Source organism: Notothenia rossii, assembly GCF_949606895.1.
Source record: "Notothenia rossii genome assembly, chromosome: 6".
In the NCBI taxonomy this organism is placed as follows: domain Eukaryota; kingdom Metazoa; phylum Chordata; class Actinopteri; order Perciformes; family Nototheniidae; genus Notothenia; species Notothenia rossii.
Window position 1 is genome coordinate 39,845,771 of NC_136909.1, and position 21,404 is coordinate 39,867,174.

At 42.1% G+C, this 21,404-nt stretch overlaps 1 protein-coding gene across 4 annotated transcripts in view; it reads left to right on the forward strand.

Annotated features, from left to right (window-relative positions):
• Window positions 1-6,211: 6,211 nt before the first annotated feature.
• The window catches only part of tti2 (TELO2 interacting protein 2), a 51,906-nt gene continuing 36,713 nt past the window's right edge, over window positions 6,212-21,404 (forward strand). Inside the window, exons 1-7 of one of the 4 annotated variants that reach the window (XM_079688562.1) lie at window positions 6,221-6,881; window positions 8,046-8,113; window positions 9,253-9,772; window positions 12,656-12,852; window positions 12,942-12,999; window positions 13,131-13,259; window positions 13,605-13,697. In XM_079688562.1, coding sequence (XP_079544688.1) covers window positions 9,254-9,772; window positions 12,656-12,852; window positions 12,942-12,999; window positions 13,131-13,259; window positions 13,605-13,697 — 996 coding nt within the window. In that variant the 5' untranslated portion in view covers window positions 6,221-6,881; window positions 8,046-8,113; window position 9,253. Of the gene's footprint in view, window positions 6,882-8,045; window positions 8,114-9,252; window positions 9,773-12,655; window positions 12,853-12,941; window positions 13,000-13,130; window positions 13,260-13,604; window positions 13,698-21,404 lie in introns of all 4 variants that reach the window. The other 3 variants (XM_079688563.1, XR_013809435.1, XM_079688561.1) reach the window with 3 other exon arrangements.

Sequence of the window (21,404 nt, forward strand, 5' to 3'; positions counted from 1 at the left end):
AAAAAGCTCCTTATATCTGTTAGCGCAGCTAGCTAGCACCAGATGCTAACAACAATACATGTATCCGGTGCGCGCGCTTTCTCGCTCGCGCCACACATACACCAACACACACCCTCCCGAGCTTGAATGACACACAGAGACCAATCGAGGGCATTAGTATGATCTGTATGAAAGTGGCAATGTCGGCAGGCCACGTCATGTAGACAGCCAGTCACCCTCTGTGAGGCAGAGTCAGACCCACATTTGCGCTGCGTTGCGTTTACAATATATACGTATATTGCCGGCGGTTGAGTAGGCCTACCGGCATTTTACTGAGTACCGGCACCTTGCCGGTACTCAGTAAGAAGTGCCGGTACCACATGGGTAAAAATCAGAAGTGCCGGTACTGCGTACCGGTGAGTACCGGCCCAATTCAAGCACTGGGCACGACTAGAAAAAGTCACTGTGGACACGCTAAAGACTAATTACCCAACAGTATGCAGCGGTCTTGGAGAGGTGCGGCAGCCATATGCCATTAAGCTGAAACCAGGGGCTCAACCGTTTTCTCTGAAGACGCCTAGAAGGATTCCACTGCCACTGATGGACAAAGTCAAAGAGGAACTGTCCCGCATGGAAGACCTGGGGGTGATCAGCAGAGTTGAGGAGCCTACAGATTGGTGCGCTGGCATGGTGGTGGCGCCTAAAAAGACAGGGGCTGTTCGCATATGTGTGGATCTAACTAAACTGAACGAGTCTGTGTGTCGAGAAAAGTACATTCTACCTTCAGTGGAAGAAACACTGGGAAAGCTGGCTGGAGCCAAAATATTTAGCAAGTTGGATGCAAACATGGGGTTTTGGCAAATACCTTTAACAAAAGGCTCAGCCAAGTACACAACGTTCATTACACCCTTTGGCCGATACCACTTCAATCGGCTACCTTTCGGGATAGCCTCAGCCCCTGAGCATTTCCAAAACAGGATGACATCTGAGGTAACCGAGGGACTAGAGGGGGTTGTCTGTCACATGGACGATGTACTGGTGTGGGGCCAAACACAGGAGGAGCACGACGCTCGTCTGTATGCTGTGCTGAAGAAGATCCAAAAGGCAGGAATCACCTTGAATGTGGAAAAGTGTGACATATCCAAACAGGAGGTGACATACCTGGGCCATGTGATCACTGCTAGCGGCATTAGACCAGACCCGAGCAAGACAGAGGCGGTAAGGAAAATGGAAGAGCCGAAAAATGTGAGCGAGCTGAGGAGCATTCTAGGCATGGTCAACCAGCTGGGGAAGTTCATACCGCAGCCAGCAGAGAGATACAAGCCACTTCGAGACCTGCTCTCTAAAAAAAACTGCTGGCTGTGCGGCATCGATCAGGCCAGAGCCTTCCAAGATTTGAAAGACTCTCTGATATCTCCACCAGTGCTAGCCATGTATGACACAAACAGAGAAACCAAGGTCTCAGCAGATGCATCATCATACGGCTTGGGGAGTGTGCTTCTGCAGAAATGGGAAGAGGATTGGAGACCGGTAGCCTATATGTCACGTTCTCTCACACAGACAGAGCAGAGATATGCACAGGTAGAAAAGGAAGCTTTAGGCTTAATCTGGGCTTGTGAAAGGTTTCACAACTTTCTCATCGGTAGACACTTTGAGCTGGAAACGGATCATAAAACTCTACTGAGTCTCATGGGGTCTCAGGCATTGGATGCGCTTTCCCCACGGATTCAACATTTCCGGATGCGCCTGATGCGTTATTCCTACTCAATCACACATGTGCCAGGGAAAAGCCTGTGGACGGCTGATACACTGTCACGTGCACCTGTGAAAAGAGACTCCACACCAGATGAAAAAGTGTTCCTCGAGAGCACGAATATGGGCATGATTATCGATAGTTTGCCAGCAAGCACGGCTTACCTGGAAGAGCTAAAAGAGCTGTTGGCAAAGGACAGTGTGTGCGGAAGAGTGATGCAGCTGTGTGAAGAGAAATGGCCAGCACACAGCAACAGCAAAGCAGCCATAAAGTTATACTGGGCGGAACAAGCGTTCATAAATGTAAAGGACGGACTACTGTTAAAGGGGGACAGACTCGTCATCCCCGCAACAATGAGAAATTATGTGCTCGCCAGACTACATGAAGGTCACCAAGGAGTGGTGAAGTGTAGGGAGCGTGCCCGACAGTCTGTATGGTGGCCAGGGCTAAGTCAGCAGCTGAATGAGTTGGTTCTCAACTGCCGGACATGCAGCAAGGAGAGACAGAACCCCAAAGAGCCACTGATGCCAACACAATACCCAGGCCGATCATGGCAGAAACTGGGTGCCGACTTGTTATGCTGGGAAGCAAGTCATATCTGCTGGTAGTGGATTATGCATCAAGGTATGTGGAAATGGCTTTGCTGACACCCACAAGATCAACAGATGTAATCCACCATCTCAAATCCATCTTTGCACGACATGGTATCCCTGAGACGCTGGTCACAGACAACGGGCTGCAGTTCTCGGGAAGGGCATTTGAAGAGTTTGCAGAGTCATATGGATTTAAACACGTCACCAGCAGCCCGAAATATCCACAGAGCAACGGTGAGGCATAACGGGCTGTAAAGACTGTAAAGAGTCTCCTTAAGAAAGCAGAAGACCCATATCTGGCTCTGCTGGCTTACAGAACCACCCCACTACAAAACGGGTATAGCCCTGCGCAACTTTGCATGGGGAGGAGGCTTCGCACGACGGTGCCAACATTACCAGCGCTGCTGGATCCTGCTCTTCCCGACAGCGAGGCTGTAGTTCTGCGAGAAAGAGAGAGTAGAATAAAGGATGCACAGCGGTACAACCTGCGTCATCGAGTGAGAAGTCTCGAGAGGCTTGCACCGGGAAAAGAGGTTTGGGTCACGGATCAGAAGGCAAGTGGAACGGTTATGGGAAGTCACAACCCGCCGCGTTCCTACATTCTTGAGGGATCTCATGGGACAGTCCGGCGTAGTCGCCATCATCTCATCCCCATGTACTCTTCGTCAGAGCAGAGCGGCAGAGATGCAGCTGAGCAGCATTCAGGAGGTGTTCCAGAGTAGCGTGTTGCAGAACCTCCGGAGCCCGGTGTTCAAGATCTGCCACCTACCCCGAGAACCAGGTCTGGGAGAGCCGTGGTGAGACCGGCTAGGTTGGACTTGTTAACAACCAGAAGCCTAAGTGATATTATATAGAGTCTTATAAGAAAGTAACAAAAACTGGTTATTATTAATGTTGTGCATTAATGTTGTGTAATACACTAAATATCATAGGGTTCCATTTAGTTCATGAAGGTCTGGAGTTAACTGTTATTTTATATCTGGTTCAGATAGGAACAGACCTTCCACCGTACAGAGGCAGAATAATCCTCTAAGGTCTGTGGAGTCAATGGCAGTCTACCCATTGATTCATAAAAAGGGAGATGTGGTGTTATTGTATATATGTGTGTGTGTTAGCCAATAGGAGTGAAGCCTTACGGGCACGGTTCAGTGACGTCATAGGGAGACGACAGGTTATGGTAACGGAGCATGTGAGCTAGGTGTGTTCTAGCATGTGAGCTACCAATAAAGAGACACGTAACTGTGACAGTTGAACTCACGTGTATTATTGAACAACACGACAATTAAGGGCTGTAAATATAATAAGCCTCTGTCTAAAATGGCCAACATTGTTAGGAGATTTATACTATACTATATTCTGCACTGTGATCAAGTCAGCCGCCTCTCGAGTTTGTTTTTTCAAATCAGCTGCTCTTCATTATTCCTGCTATACGAGTGATACAAATATTTGTTACCACAAGTTCTTAAGGAAACTGACACTGTTGGACTCGGTTCTAGTTTGAATTCTACCAGAAATAAAATGAAGTAGCCTACTTTTACTGTGTACTTTGTGAGTAATCCTCTATCCGAGTTCCCTCCATAATGCAGGTTTTTCTGCTATCTTTCATGAATGATAAAAATACAATTCTACCATTAGTTCTTAATGAAATTGATACTGTTTGAATTTGTATTAGCCTACTACTTACAATATATTGAAGTACTTTTACTGTGTATTTTTGGAGAAATCCTCTGTCAAAGTCCCCTGCTGAGAACAAAATCAAGCCACTTCTGCTCAATTTGATGAGGGAATTCTTTTTTGTTGCCATTAGTTCTTCGTGAGATTGGTCCTGTTGTACTCAGTAGTGAAACTACCCCCAAAAGTACTATGAACTACTTACTGTGTACTTTTCCAATAATCCTCTGTCGTCCCCTCCTGAGAACCAGAATGCATGTTTCTCTGCTGTTTTTGAATAAGCGTTAACAAATCTTTCTTCATGAGACTTATATTGTTGGACATAGTATTTTAAGAGGATGGTAGACTTGATATCAGCAATACTTCCAGTCAGTACTCCGGCAGCAGCATTTTACACCTTGGAAAGTCTTTAGAGACTTGCCTGGTCATAACTATCCTTCAGCACACACTGACACACTCTGTCACTCTTGTTGGCCTCTTATGATGCTGCTGTCTTTTAATATATGATTATTTCTCAGCCGCTAATTCGTTCATCACAGATTCTTCAGTCTCATCAGCCTCATCCTTCCATCAGTCTCCTGCAGTCAACGCGTCAGCCTCCAGCACGCTTCCAGTGTCATATGATATTGTCCTGATGCTGTAAGGGTGAAACCCCATGATCACAAAATGACCCAAGGAGACACCCATGAGTGCCAAGGACCTCATATAATGTATGTCATTAATGTTACATCACCCATTATAACAATTTGATTTCCTTTTTTCTCTTTTCTTAACTGAATAGTCCTGTCTTTAAGTATAATGCAATGTAAAGTCCTTTTCCTGCACCATTTTAAGGCTTCAAAAACAGGAATTTTTACTGTATGTGTTTGGAGAAATGACACAATAAATGGCCAATAATTGTACTTCATAAACTCTCAATCTTGTTGTGCTTGAAGAAATACACACTGGCTAAGCCGGCCAGGTTGTATGCCTTTTTTGGAGCCATTTTTTGCAATATTTATTAAAATGTCACTAGTTATTTAAACAAACCACTATCTGAGGATTATACAAGCAACCATAAAACACCCTTTACTAGAGAGCCATTGAAGCCCATGGAGAATTTATCCTTCCACAAATCTTTTCAACTGCTGTAAGTTAGGGCACTCTCTGTGCAGACAATTTAAAATATTCTTCATTTGCAGTATTTAATAAAAAATGTGTTCTGAAAGACTGCATCAATTATGCTATATATTTAAGCAATAGCTCACCAAAGGCCGTGGTATATGGTCATTATATATCACAGTTAAGGGGCGTGGTTCGGCCCGACGCGAAGCGTAGTGTCGACAACCCCCTCCATGTTAAGTAGCCTATAACATATAAATAAAGTACGTTTCATAGGAGGATGTGGATTTCTTTTCTTTCACCTTGTAATTACACAATCAAACAATCTATAATTTAGCTCTGGCCTTCACTCACAAAAAAACATTTTGTTGAATTGGACACATTTTTCGAAGCTCTATTGACTGACATGCAATGACTGGGACTGATGGAAGAGTATGCGAGGATTGAACTAGGAGCAGAGAAATAATCATATTTTAAAAGAAAGCAGCTTCATGAAAGGCCAACAAGAGTCACAAGGGTTTGTCACTTTGCTGAAGGATAGTTGTGACCAGCTATCCAGGCCAGACTCTAAAGACTTTCCAAGGGGTAAAAATGCTGCGGCCGAGTATACTGACTGGAAGTATTGCTGATTTTCTGGGCTCAATATGTGTCTTGGCTGTTTTAGATGTGATCGCTAAAACGCCTCTCAGACGCGCTTCCGTTTACTTCCTTAATAAAGAAAAAACAAATGGACTGTAGATACACGGATTTAGAAGCTACCAAAAATATAAAACAATTTACTAGATGAATAAATGAATATGCCATACAATGCATCCTAATATCATCAACCAAATAATAATTTCATTAGGCTTATATAATATCTGATTGTGAAATTAGCTATTCTGCATACTTAGTAGGCTACTTTTACTTTTTAACTTCTAATTACCACCCTAATTGGAATTTTCTAGTACGTGCCACACTGTGTTATAATGACTTTTGTTTGAAATATTTTTACAGAGGTGGGAGAAGTACTCAGATCTTGTACTTGAGTAAAAGTAGAAGTACCAGAGTGTAGGAATACTCTGATACAAGTAAAAGTCCTGGCTGCAATCAAAAGGTTACTCAAGTAAAAGTATACAAGTATTAGATTCCAATAATGTACCATGGTAAAAGTAGTCATTGTGCAGATTGGTCCATTTCAGAATAATATATATGACATGTTTTTATAATGATTGATCATCAAAGTGTTCTCAAAGCTGGTAAAGGTGCAGCTAGTTTGAATGACTTTGTATACTGCAGGGTAGCTTGTGAATTCGCTCCAGGTGGGACTAAAGTCTGATTCAACACTTGATTATATTTCACATAATTCATCCAAATCTGTAGTAGCCTAAGTAACTAAAGGTAACAAATAAATTAGTAAAAGTAGGCTAATTAAGTAATTAAGTAGCATACAATTTAAATACTCAAGTAAAGTACAAGTATTTCAACATTTTTCTTAAGTACATTACTTGAGTAAATGTACTTAGTTACTTTACATCAATGGTTAATATACGGTATTTATTTTAAAACATGTAATCATCCTCGCGCTCAGCAGTGACGATGTGTGAAGATTTCGCAGGGTCGGAACCTTTCAGGAGGAGCTTGTACTCACACGGAGATATTTCCCCAAACACTCTGTTCTTCTCTGTAAAACCACCGTAGTTATCAGTCTGCATGTTGACTGTCCGATTTAAAAGTGAATTTAATGAAAAAATATTCTTCTTTCTTCATATCGATGGGAGAAGAGAATGAGCTGCTGATATGAGGTACGCTTATACGTTTCATGGAGAGTTTGAGAACAAAGTCAAACGATTATCACCAACATGTTTAAATTTGACAATATACTCCAAATAGTAATTGTAGTATTTGTGTTATATCAGACTTGCACGTGTGTTCATTACTCCTGCACCTTGGCCAATAAAATACATATTAAATCGGCTTTGGAAACATAATTTACCTGCACCATTTTAATGTAAAACATGTATTATTATTATTATTATTATTATTATTATTATTATTATTTATGTTATGTCAAATGCAGTGGTGGAATGTAACTAAGTATAAGTATAATTTTGAAGTATTTATTACACATTATGCTACTCTATACTTTGACTTTACTACATTTTGGAGGACATATTTTTACATTTTACTCCAGTATATTTATTTGACTAATTAAGTTACCAGCTACTTACCAGGTATAGATTTATAATAAAGAATATAAATCAACTAAATAATCATTATGTATCATTAAAACGTTAATATACTTGTACTTTTTTATTTATTATTATAAATATATATTTTTTTAGTATTGCTAGTTTTACTGAAGTAAAATATCTGAGTACTTCGTACCCCTCTGGTCATAGGAAAACAAACAAGCAAACATATATTTTTTATATTACTGAATGATAATACAATTCAGTGTTTCCCCAATTCAAATTTTAAAACCTCTGGAGCAGAGAGGGGAACTGTGGATTATTGTTATTGATTAATGCATCAGTGTTTCTTAGGGTCAAAAACACTAAACTCACAACTTTAAATGAAAGCGTTTTTAGTTTATTTAATAAAAGAGCACATGTTCAATGTGAAATTGACAGTAGATATAGATTAGTTGCAATTTGCTGAATTGTAAATGTTGCAGCTGGTGGAGCTTACTATGACTTTCTAAAGGGAATCATAAATCATAATTCATTACTTGATTTATATTGTATTGTATAAGCTGAACCAGCAAAAATAACTAGTACAATTTTCCCTCCAAAATGCAATGGTGAAGAAGTGTAAAGTATTATAAAATGAAAATACTCAAGTAAATCACAAATACCTCAGAATCATACTTAAGTATATGTAACTTTCCAACACGGCCTCAGATAAAGACTCAAAACGCGCACCTTTCTCTTTTAGAAAGTCAACAACTTTATATACGTCCTCTCCAGGTTTGGGAACAACTCTGATATGTGGCCCTCCTCACACAGCAGACAGGATATCTTTATTAGCTTATCAGGTATATTTCTCTCCTTTGCGGCTGAGTGAAGATTCCAGAATGGACAGCTGCCACAGAGCTAGGGAAACGGCTTGCTTTTACCTTAAAGGTCCCATGTCATGGCCATTTCCACTGATCATAATTCCATTGTTGAGGTCTACTAGAATAGATTTATATTGTGCAATTTTCCAAACTCACATTGGTTTCTCATACAGCATCTCTTTAAACTACGTGTATTCACTGAATTTCACTCTCTGCCTTTAACGGCTCGTTATAGCTCCAATAGCTCCATCCCCCACCCTCCCTGTGAGCACAGTGTGCTCTGATTGGTCGGGACGTTGTTAATCGCGCTGAGCTCCGTGGAGGTGTGCTTTCTTTGTTTCGCGATATACAGCGAAACACAGCCAAACTCACCCTGAGCACACACAAAGTCACAGCCGAAGTAAAAACAATAAGTGTGGTTTGATATTGAGTAAGAAAAAGGTTGATAAACGCTGTGAGAATGGGTCTGCAGAGAGAATTTCGCCGCAATCCCAACTGTCTATTATCAGCCTGCAGCCAGGGAGGAGAGATCAGCAGAGCTGCATGCACTGAGTGTGTGTGTGAGGAAGTCCGTGGATTGGTCAATTTGGACCAATCAGCGGGGGCTTAACGTCTTAACGTAACGGCTCCGCGGACGTAACGTAACGGCTCCGCGGACGTAACGTAACGGCTCCACGGATTGGTCCATTTGGTTCCGGGTAACGCATGACATCATGGGTTACCCGGAAGAATTAATGAACAGTGACATATCTCCAACGAGGCGTTTTGGGGAGGTATTTTCTGTGTTAGAGTTTTACTCGCTACAGGGTGTACTTTGAGGGTTTTGACTCTGCAGACCGTTCACATGCAGAAAAACCTTCATAACACACAAGGGGACGGGTAATAACCGGAAAAGCATGACATGGGACCTTTAATGTGAGCCTGTGATACTTTGTTAATAAAGATTTGAATGAGAGGAAATGTATGACTTTGCTAGTTAACTGTTAATATCTCTGTGTATATTTTCCCTTTTCTTCCCGTCATCTTCTCTATCCCTCCTGTTTCATTTGGTCCCCATCTTTTCTCTATTCCTTCATCATCTCATCCTCTTGCTATCCTCCTCTCTCCCTCCACTTCAGTATGGAGCTTTCATCTTTGCTTCATGACCTTCATCTCTCCTCCTCCTCCTCCTCCTCCTCCTCCTCCTCCTCCTCCTCCTCCTCCTCCTCCTTGGATAAGCCCCTCCCCTCTCCCTACCTTCCTCCTATCACAGAGCTCCTGTCCCAGCTGCAGGAGAAGCTGATTGGTGCCTCCTCAGACTCTGAAACAAGCGCCCTGATTGGTCATGTGGAACAGCTCTTAAAAATAGCAGATCCAAATTGGCTGTTCACAGCCAATCAAGATGATGGGTGGGCGGAGCTTCAGGAGGCTTACAGCAATCTGGTCAGCGCTCTGATTGGCTGTGCTTCTCTGCCGCTCTGTGAAGACGACTGCAGCTCATTGCTTGCCGCAGCCTATCAGAGCGTCCCAAATCTTGCTCAAGCAGTATGCTCTGCCCTCACAGCGCTGCTAGGAACTCTGGGTAATGGAGGCAGTCGGACTGGTCTGCTGCTGGTTGTAGCTCCACATTTGTGCGTGTTAGCTGTCACTCATTTCCAGGTGAGTCCACGGATTTGCAACTGTCTGTCATATAAGTAGGTCTCCAGTAGGCTGTACGATGAGTCCAGTCTGACAAAGCCAGAGTTTCTGTACCTTAGCTAGCTTAACAAAACCATGATCAAATATAATGTGTACCTTAAACGTGGTTATTGCATTGCACCTTCGCACAAAAGGGGGCTTTGGCACATAGTTTTACTTGTTTCAATGCGGATGGCTGATGCTGCAAAGAAGGCAAGACAAGAATAATAATAATAATCATATATAATAATACATAATATTGAAACGCCTCCATTGGACTCCTTTGTTTACTTCATCTCTAACCGGTTGACCAATCACAACAGAGCCTGCCAGCTAACCAATCAGAGCAGACTGGGCTCTGGTTTCAGACAGAGGTTGAAAAGAGGTGCTGCAGCACAGGCAGTATGAGAAAAATAAAGAGCTTTTTGAACATTAAAGCATGGAAACATGTCACAGTAGAGACACTACATACTGATATACACCTGAACATCAGCAGGAGAGGACTCTTTAAAGTAGAGACACTACATACTGATATACACCTGAACATCAGCAGGAGAGGACTCTTTAAAGTAGAGAAACTACATACTGATATACACCTGAACATCTGCAGGAGAGGACTCTTTAAAGTAGAGACACTACATACTGATATACACCTGAACATCAGCAGGAGAGGACTCTTTAAAGTAGAGACACTACATACTGATATACACCTGAACATCAGCAGGAGAGGACTCTTTAAAGTAGAGACACTACATACTGATATACACCTGGGGCCGTATTCACAAAGCATTTTATCTTACCGCTAGGAGTGCTCCTAACTCGCGCTAAAACATTTTACGTAGGAGTTTTTTCTTAAAAGTTATTCACAAAGCCGCTGAGACCTACTCATACTAAGAGTGACGCGCCGTTGCTATGGATGACGTCGATTCTCGTGCATGAGTTTCGAAGCGGTCAGTACGGTGATTGGTTGTTCAGAGTAGGCGGTCTCGGTGAAACTCATCTGCAACATCCCACAAACGAGCCCACTAAATCACCGAAAAACAAGGAAATAGCCTAGGCAAGAAATGTATTCCTATCAAATAGTTATGGACAGTGCAGTTAGCAGAATACACGCATGATGACAAGTTTGTGCAGACCACGATAATGACGTTGTATATGCACGTTAAAGAGAGAGCAAACAATACAAATACGTAAATTGCATTAAATCGAGGAGGCAATTAAAAGCACCCTGCAAACTATTATATAATGAGCATATTTCCAGCACTTAAACACTTTCAATAACAGCCCATACCGCCGTTCAAGTCCCCCTATCATGATGAATGAAAACAATCTGCGTGTTGATGGAATGTACTTTCTTTCTATTGACGAACACGTCCTCATCATTTGATGGCGCAATTATTTTTATGTGCGTCCCGTCAATAGCACCGACCACACCGGGCATACCTGCATTGCCATGAAGTTGGCTTTGATCCTGTGTAGTTGTTGATTGTCCAAAGGAAACCGGATAAACTGTTGGATGATATGTGGTCTAGAGAGCGCGTTGATGGTTTGGTTTATGGCACGGCTGACTGATGGTTGCGATATTCCTAAATCGTCAGCATTGCAAAGTTGCATTTTCCCTGTTGCTAAATATCGTAGTGTTGCCAAACATTTTATTTCCGGACTAATCGGGTTATTCCTGTTAGTCGGGGATGTTATTGCATCCCGCACTAATTCCACAACAAGTTTGATACCCTCACGATTTAGCCTATATCTCTTGATCAATTCACAGTCTTCCATTGTCTCCAAAACATTTAGTCTCTCAGCCATTTTCAGATTCTTTGTGAATAGGTCTTACTGAGTTAGGAGTCCTCTCGAGGACTTTTAAGCTCTCCCAGACTTAGGTGCTACTTTTAGGCCTAAAATACTTTGTGAATTGCTCTTAGTGAATAAAATTAGGAGTCCTAAATTTAAGACTGACACGCCCATTATGCTTAGGAGTTTCTCCTAAATTCGCCAGTTAGGAGCTACTTTTAGCCCTAAAATCCTTTGTGAATACGGCCCCTGAACATCAGCAGGAGAGGACTCTTTAAAGTAGAGACACTACATACTGACATACACCTGGACATCAGCAGGAGAGGACTCTTTAAAGTAGTGACACTACATACTGATATACACCTGAACATCAGCAGGAGAGGACTCTTTAAAGTAGAGACACCACATACTGATATACACCTGAACATCAGCAGGAGAGGACTCTTTAAAGTAGAGACACTACATACTGATATGAAGCTGAAAATAATATTTCCTCTTTAAGGTGCTGCTCACACGGCAACGTTTGCGTTTATGCACAGTATGCGTTTTCAAAAAAGTCTTCCGTTCTCACGTATTCGTTTCATTTGACGTGTCTGTTCACACGAGAACGATGGAAACGCTGTAGTACATATGCCGGGACTGTAAGTGGCGCTGTACTTCCACACAAGATCGCTCGAAAGCGCTGGACACGCTGTAGTACATATGCCGGGCCTGTAACTTCGGCCACAAAATACACCAAAAGCAGCGAGTAGTAGGGGTGAGCAGGACAGGTGGGGCTAGGCGGGGCTATCGTTATTTTTCAGGAAATGATCGTATAGTGGCGATTACACAGAGCCGTTGGACCCCCCCAGACCGTTTAGTCTGCAAATCTATCCACCTTGGGACCCGTTATCGTTTGTGGGGTCCGTTTCTATCGTTTTGTTACGCCCTCGTGTAAATGAAAGCTATACGCAAGAGAAACTATGCGGATCCAACCCGTTTTGTTCTCGTGTAAACGGGGTGTCAGATACTGTATAAAATCTGAAAATAACAAACCATGAAATCAAATGGTAAGTTTTTTCAATCTTTCAGGACCAGCCCTGGACCAGCTCCTCCTCCAGAGCTGGGGCTCGGAGCCTGCAGGAGGCGCTGCTGAGGACAGGGGGCTGGAGGGACTCCCCCCACCTCCTGATGGGGGGCGGGAGTCAGACGAACGAGGGAGAAGAGGAAGGGAAGAACAGAGGAATTCTCGGAAGAATCCTGGACATCCTGCAGCCTCAACTGACCAAGTGAGGATCTGTTACTTAATATTTGCAATATTTGCAAGGTCAAGGAGGGTCCTCATGTGTGTGTGTATATTTGTTTGTTTGCTTTGCAGAGACTTGTGGCATCGCTATGAAGCAGTGAAGCTCGTGTTCGCGTGGACGCTCCTGCAGGTTTGACCTTTGACCTTGATTCATCCATAATTTGTTTATGCGTTCATAAGCTCAAATGTAGTTTACATCCATGCGCATTGAAAATGTCCCACTCAAGTGTTACATTTTTAACTGTGTTTGTCTGTGTTTAGGTGACTCGTCCCTCTCTCTCCCCTCACCTGTCTCGCCTCCTTCCCCCTTCCCTCCTCCTCACAGACCACTTCAGACAAGAGAACTGCATTCTGGGAGTACGCTGTCTGCATCACATTGTACTCAACACGGTGAGAACACGCTCTTATGCACACACACAGTGTGAATACATATATATACCGTATTTAGACTGTATTACTGCTTTCAATAAATGAAAACATTTCAACGTATTGATCACAATAATAATAACAAGTTTCAATACTTTTATTTACTTGTATATTGGGGGGAGATAAAACACTTGGATAATGTGTGCTGCACATTATCTCTACCATACTGCAGCTCTATCTGTTCCTACAGTGGTGACTCTGTTGTGAGTGTAGTTGTGTCGTCACACTGCGTCGGTGTCAGTGGTCTCCAGTCAGTGCAGTACATGTGATGATGATGATGGTGATGATGATGTTTGTGTTTGTGTTCAGCCTGCTGCTGATCTGCGTCAGTTCAACAGAGCAGAAGTTCTCTACCAGGCGTTATTCAAACATCTGTACTCTACAGACACTGCTGTACTCAAGGTAACACACACACACACACACACACACACACACACACACACACACACACACACACACACACACACACACACACACACACACACACACACACACACACACACACACACACACACACACACACACACAAGGCTTGGAATTTCGTCATTTTAGGGGCAAGGCCATTTGACCTTTGGTGTCACACATTTTACATTTTTTCAGGGCGCAAAGGCCACATGCCAGGGAACAAAGGCCATTGAGGGTAACATTTGGATTTGGAGCTTATAAATAAATAACTTAGGACGTTGTTGTGAGTGTGGACGGAGCAGCTACAGGTTAGTTTAGCCTTATTGATCCATTCAGAAAACACACATTTTAAAAGGTTTTTCGCTTGCCGTCTTGTCTGCAGACTTGGCAAAGAATTAATTCATGTTTTTTACTAACCGGTATCAGTATGTAGTTACTTCAACATTATTTTGAACGTGTATTACAATTAAATCACTGTAAAATAGGTTAATTTTGTGTAGTTGGTTTCCAGAACAGTATTTACATTGAAATAAGCCCCGCCCCCTCTCCAGCGCGTCCTGTTTGAATGACAGGAGTAAACACAGCTGACAGCTGCGGTGAAACTCCAGCGGTTATAGCGATGAGAATATTCGCATCGCGTCCGTTGTGAACGCAGCATAATACAGTTCAGAAAACACTGTTCTGACGCTTTTAAAGCAAATTCGAGATTTTAACAGTGTGAGGGGCACACAGGCCATGGTGGCCGTAGGACGTGCAATTATTTGTGGGGCATAACGGCCAGACCGAGGGGCTACGACGGCCATGGCCGTCGTGAAAATCCTACCCTGACTGACACACACACACAAACACACACACACACACACACACACACACACACACACACACACACACACACACACACACACACACACACACACACACACACACACACACACACACACACACGCACGCGCTGGCCTTTTTAGAAACCAACTTAAGACCCTCAGATAAAATAGTTCTTGACAGGGTTAGAGGTTAACACTCAGTTTCTAAATATATAAAACTTTACGGTCAAATTAGGTCTAACTTTTTCTAGACTAGACATGGGTACAATGTAACCTAACATCAGTATGGCAATATTAAATGTCTATCTTATTTTGCGCAGTTTACTAGTAAATGTTTGCACAGCCACAAACGGCATGCACAGAATCAGGTAGTGAGGGGGGTTAGTCAGGACTGAGGCAGACCTCCTGTTGGAGGGTTTAATGACTGCCACTTTCCACGAGTTGGTTTGGAATAGCACTTCATGTAGTGGGCCTGTTGTGTATAAAAACAGGTTGGCTTGTCCAGGCTTGGGCTACAATATGAACACGGATCTCTTCAGCACGTAGAGTCTCAGCAGGTTCACAGAATGCACTGCAGTCGATCATAGTCTGATGCATTCAGTTTTATTCTTAAAGGTCCCATGTCATGGCCATTTCTACTGATCATAATTCCATTGTTGATGTCTACTCGAATAGATTTACACTGTGCAATTTTCCAAACTCACATTGGTTTCTCATATAGCATCTCTGTATAGTATGTGTATTCACTCTCTGTCCTACGCGGCTTGTTGGAGCTCCTGCCCGCCCCTGCCTGTGAGCCCAGTGTGCTCTGATTGGTCGGGACGTTGAGAGGCTCGTTGCTGCGATCTGCTGCGAGGAGCGGAAGCCTGTCCGCTCCTCGCAGCAGATCGCAGCAACGAGCCTCTCGGCGATACAGCTAGAACAAGCGAAACTCATCCTGAGCACACACAAACACTCACAGCCGAAGTAAAAACAATAAGTGTGGCTTGATACTGAGTAAGAAAAAGGTTTATAACGCTGTGAGCATGGGTCTGCGGAGGGCATTTCTCTGCGATCCCAACGTAGTAGTCCGAAAAACGTTTAGCCATTTAAACAGTCGTGGTAGATACCTTGTTTGTTTTAAAGAGCAACTTGCAGGTTAGAGACACCTGTGAATAAATGTGTAGGAAAATGATGAATACACTAGATTTTCCCAAAAATATACAGAAATATACACTACAGTGACTTCTAGCGTCGTTTTAGTAAGACATTTTCACTTCCGCATAAAAAAGCCTCCGCACGTGACCTCTTGCGTGTGACGTAATGGGTATGAATAAACATGGATCACAATGCTAGTTTTGACACAGAAGAGGTTGAAAATATATATTCGAATGCATATGATTTTAATTAGGAGCCTGCTAGGCATCCAAGAGACCAGGAGCAGCCAAGGATTAGAAAAAATAACGGCCATCGGAGAGAAATGGAGCTTTGGTGTTAGGAGAACCAGTGGAGAACAGAGCAGCTGTCTTGGTGAGTGACCGGCGTTAGCATGTTAGCTAACGTCAGTCACATCACAACATTATAAAGTTAACTATCATATATCAGGCTATAACTAAAGTAGCATTGATAATATAGTAACGTTACTGGCAGGACTGTTGATACTGATCCATAACAGAAACTAATGCGCAAGTATCAGCCGTATCTCGCGTTACCAAATGCAACTCCACACTACGGTGCTGACCGGAGGGGAGACGCGAGATACGGCTGATACTTGACGATCTGGCGGAGAAAGGTTGTGGAGCCTCCGTTGATATGCCGTTGTAAATGGCTTGATGGAAAGCAGGTGTGTGGTCGGGGAGGGTGCACAGCTGATTGCAGCAGGTGAGTGGAGGTTGAGCCGGGAGCCAGGAGTGACAGCCACCACGCCCAGACAAACAACACAGACAGGGGGAAACAAACAAATACAAAGGAGACGGCTGGAGCAGTACAGCCACCACAGCGTTACCTAATGCAACTCCACACTATGTCTTACGGTGCCGTGTACCGGAGGGGAGAGAGAGCAGCGAAGGGGGGAGAGAGAGAGCAGCGAAAGGGGGGAGAGAGATGTAATACAGTTTCTTGATAAAGCTGTGGAGACGGAGTATGTGCTGCAGGGAGGTGGATGCACAACGCACCCAGGAACGAACGCTAGCTCCGGTCCTTTTCCCGTGAGGGAAACTGTGGACTCGATGCCCTGAAGACAGGCTTGAGTTTGTGCAACCTGCACAAACACAAGCTCACCATGATTACAAATGGTGAAATGCACCGAAAAAATACCAGCTCACTAAATCACAACCACTCAAATCTACAAACTACTACCGCGGATTGGGCAGAGAACGAGTCCGAGAAAGTTAACTCCCCCATGTGACGTAATATGACGCGTTTGAAAAACCTGCAAGTTGCTCTTTAAACATCATAAATACACAAACAACAATGAATACTTACAGGTTGTGTACCTGAATCTCACTTTGAAGCCATCCCTGCACTGGTTACCGGTGTCTTTCAGAATTGATTTTAAAGTGCTTTTAATGATTTACAAGGCTTTACATAACCTTGCCCCTACACACATCAGTGACTGCCTTTCATTTTACAGACCTACAAGGACACTCAGATCCTCCTATGCATTTCTTTTAGAAGTACCTAGAGCATTTTACAAGAAAGGCTGCTTTCCGTGCCTATGGCCCCAAGCTGTGGAACAGCCTCCCATTGGATCTTGGAACAGCAAACTCCATTGGAGTATTTTAAAGTAAAACAAAGAGCTACTAATTTGGGGTAGTTGTATCACTGTTCATGTTTGATTGTTTTATGGTTCTGTGATATAACTCTTTCCGTTTGTTTATAACTTTTTTTAAATTATGTTTCTTAAGTATCGTGTCGTTACTCTGTAAAGCACTTTGGGCTGCATCTTGCATGAAAGGTGCTATATAAATAAAGTTGTATCATTATATTATTATTATGATAGTTTTTTCTAATATTCACGCTCTCAAGCTACCCATATGTTGTCCTTGCATGAACCTTTCTCCACACACACACACACACACACACACACACACACACACACACACACACACACACACACACACACACACACACACACACACACACACACACACACACACACACACACACACACACACACACACACACACACACACACACACACACACACACACACACACACACACACACACACACACACACACACACACACAGTCACTGGGCCAATACTGTACACACCTTAACATTACACTTATTTTACTGAATACTAATAATTAGGGATGTAACGATACCAAAAACTCACGGTACGATAATATCGCGATAACAAGTCCACGGTACGGTATTTATCGCAATATTGAATGATAAAGGGAAGAAAAAAATTCATACATTTTTTTTTTTCAATAAAACATTTTTTCACTCGGAAAATGTTTCTTTATTACATAATAAATCAGATTTTTACAGCATTTTTGTAGGATAGCAGTATTTTAAAGTGTCAAAAACAAAGTGACAGTAACAGACTGGAACAAGAAAACCAGTGTTTTTGTACCTACTAGTACTACCAAACAAAGTAAGCATTTTCTTTATGCCACTGCATCTCACAAATAAACAAGGACATTTAATAATCAGACCCTGCAATAAAATAAATCAAGTTTCACTTTAGTTTTTCAAGTAACTCAACTCAAACTCACTAGTCACTCACTCAGCATCATCAAACAGGTTTTTAGGAATATGAGAATGTCCACATTTCCAGGTATTTATAAGCTGGGATGTTTGGGCATTTACAATATCCCCTGCTCTGGAAACAACTCTCTCGCTTGGTACTAATGTTGCTGGGACACCAGTGGTCGCGTTAACCGAATATTTTATTTATCAATGACGGAAAAATCTGAAAGCAGTCTGTCATTTTGACAGATTAGAACAAACTCGGAACAGCGCCAACGTACCCCCAGAGCCAGGCTCTGGTGTTATGCCGTGTTATGCATGCCCTCCAAAAGGAAATGATATAGTTTCCAAACCGTACTTTGCCGTACAGATCAATACATGTCTGGGAGGTTTTGCTTTATGCTGTGCGCGTCCCGCGAGGTGCATGCATACACGGCATAACACCGCCCCCCCCCCGGTTGACAGTTCACGAACATGCTCTATCGTGAACTGTTCAGACCCGACGGGTAATAAGGGATTATGACGGATATTTTACGATCCTGTCTGTCAAAATGACGGACAGCGAAAAAGTCTAACGCCAGGCTTATTGACATGGCGAGATATAAATATATGGTTGGTACTTGTCAATGTCTCTAGGTGTGTAAATGTAGCCCTGTAAATACGATGTCCTTTTGTGTTATCTGTTGTTTTATTTTCATGTTGTAACCTACTTGCTGCCATGTTGGACAGGTCTCTCTTGAAGAAGAGATCGATGATCTCAATGGGACCACATGGTTAAATAAAGGTTTAAAAAAAAAAAGTGTTTTAAATTATTATTTTTTTTTTTAAATCGCGGTAGATTTTGTCAGTCTCACGACGGTATTGGGAAGTTTATTTACCGCGATACCGCGACATTCGGTATATCGTTACATCCCTACTAATAATACTTTGTATTCTTTTCTAATACCCAGCACTTCGTTAAGGAGAATTCTACTCCAACAGTGGGTGAGAGGACTGGGTGAGGCTGAGTGGTGCACAGTCTGTAACAATTTAACCCACAAATATGAATTTCAACTCACAGTGGAACTTATATCGGGTGTAAAAAGAATATATTCCAAACTGTTAACTTTTGCATGTGTTCAAATATAACATAAGATAAATATATATTTTATTGATCCCAATTTGGGACATGTTTTCTTCACAGCAGCATTAAGAAAAAACATTGCACATGAATTAGAAGAAAATACAAAAAGAAAATAATATGAACAAAAATTAAAAAACTATAAGATACATATCAGCAATAGAAGATAAACAAAACACTCAAAAAAGTGAATATATACAGTGTTCAGGTTCAGGTTATTTATTTGTACCCTTAGGTAGATTCTGTTTGCAGAGAAAAAGACACAAGGGTTCCATCCTGACACTAAAAACAAACACAAACAACAGACACATCTCTAATAAAGGACAAGTAAAAGTAAAAGTATACCCTGCTCAATCAAATCTCAAAATATTTGAAAAACATTTTAAGAAGGAAAACACTAGTACAACATGGACATTCAAAATTCACAATTAAATAAATAAATAAAAATAGGCATCTGTGTGACGCTCCTATGATGTGTTAATTCGTGCAGTAGCTGCTGGGATAAAACTTTTTTTATACCGCTTCGTTCTACTCCTTGGGACGAGTAACCTCCGGCCCGAAAGAAAAAGCTTGAATTCTGAGTGCAGAGGGTGGGAGTCATCGTCTAATATGGAGCTGGATAACCGCTGTAACTGCTTGAGGTACAGGGTCTCCAGGTTTAGCTGTGGCTCACCAATCAGTCTGCTGGACCACTTTATTATCTGACTCAGAGAGTTTCTGCTCTTTACAGTCAGGTTACCAAACCATGACATTAGCGAGAAAGACAGAATTGACTCGATAAAAGCACGATAAAACATAATCATCATGGTTTTGTCAATGTTAAAATAGGACAATTTCCTAAGACAGTACAAACGCTGGTGCCCCCTTTTGCACACAGCTTCACAGTTTGGATCAGAGCTCAATTTTGAGTCAATAATTGTCCCGAGATATTTGTATGATTGCACAAATTCTACTTTCTGATTCTGGATTGTGAAGACTTCATGTATGTAGGGATGTCTTCTAAAATCAATGATCATGTCCTTGGTTTTGCTTATGTTCAGTTGTAGATAGGACTCCTCACACCACCTGATAAAGTCATCAATGACAGGGCCGTGGCTGGTCTCATTGTCCTGGAGCCTACTAATAATTACAGAGTCATCTGCATACTTTAAAATAGTCCTATTTTCCCACCTACTTTGACACATATTGGTGTAAAGTATAAATAATAGTGGTGAAAGGACACATCCTTGTGGGAAGCCAGTGGAGGAACTGACTTGATCAGATAAGGTCCCATTCATCCTCACTCTTTGTGTCCTATTGGTTAAAAAATCAAGAATCCAGCCCATAATATTATTGCTTATTTCAAATTGTTCTAAAAGTCTGCCAATTAGAATATGAGGTTGAATTGTGTTAAAAGCAGAGGAAAAATCAACAAATAAAAGTCTAGCATGAGATCAATTCCCTCCAAGTGTTTAAAAAGTAAGTCAGATAAGGTGACCGTGGCATCCTCCACTCCTCTGTGTGGCCTGTAAGCAAACTGCATGGGATCGAGTGCTTGCTCAATCTTCCTTAAGATTTCAGCTCTGACTAGTTTTTCCAATGACTTCATTAGAATTGATGTACAGTGGGGCAAACAAGTATTTAGTCGAGGGGTGCACCGAATGTGTAATTCTTGGACGAAACCGATACCGAAAATAGGAAACAGTTGGCCGAAAACCGAATGCCGAAAATGATTAATAGAAATATATATATATATAATGTATACATTACCAATGTTGTTCAGCCACCTGATTATGGAAAAAGACATGATTATGGCAAAACTTAACTTAAATAATAATCACTATTATTGGTCCATAAAACATGTATTCAGCACTTTTGAATGCATACAGTACATTAATTCCAAGTCAAGTGCATTTTCTTTTCTCTGTAGGATAACTACAACAAAGTGCATTCAGAACAAAGCCAAGGTGCTTTAAAACTGCATAAACATCTAGGCCAGTAGGCCTACAACAAAATAGTGTAAATAAAGACTGTAACAGCCAGGCCTTCAACAACAACAAATGCACCTATAAGTTTGGTAACCTAACGTGTTGTTGTGATGAC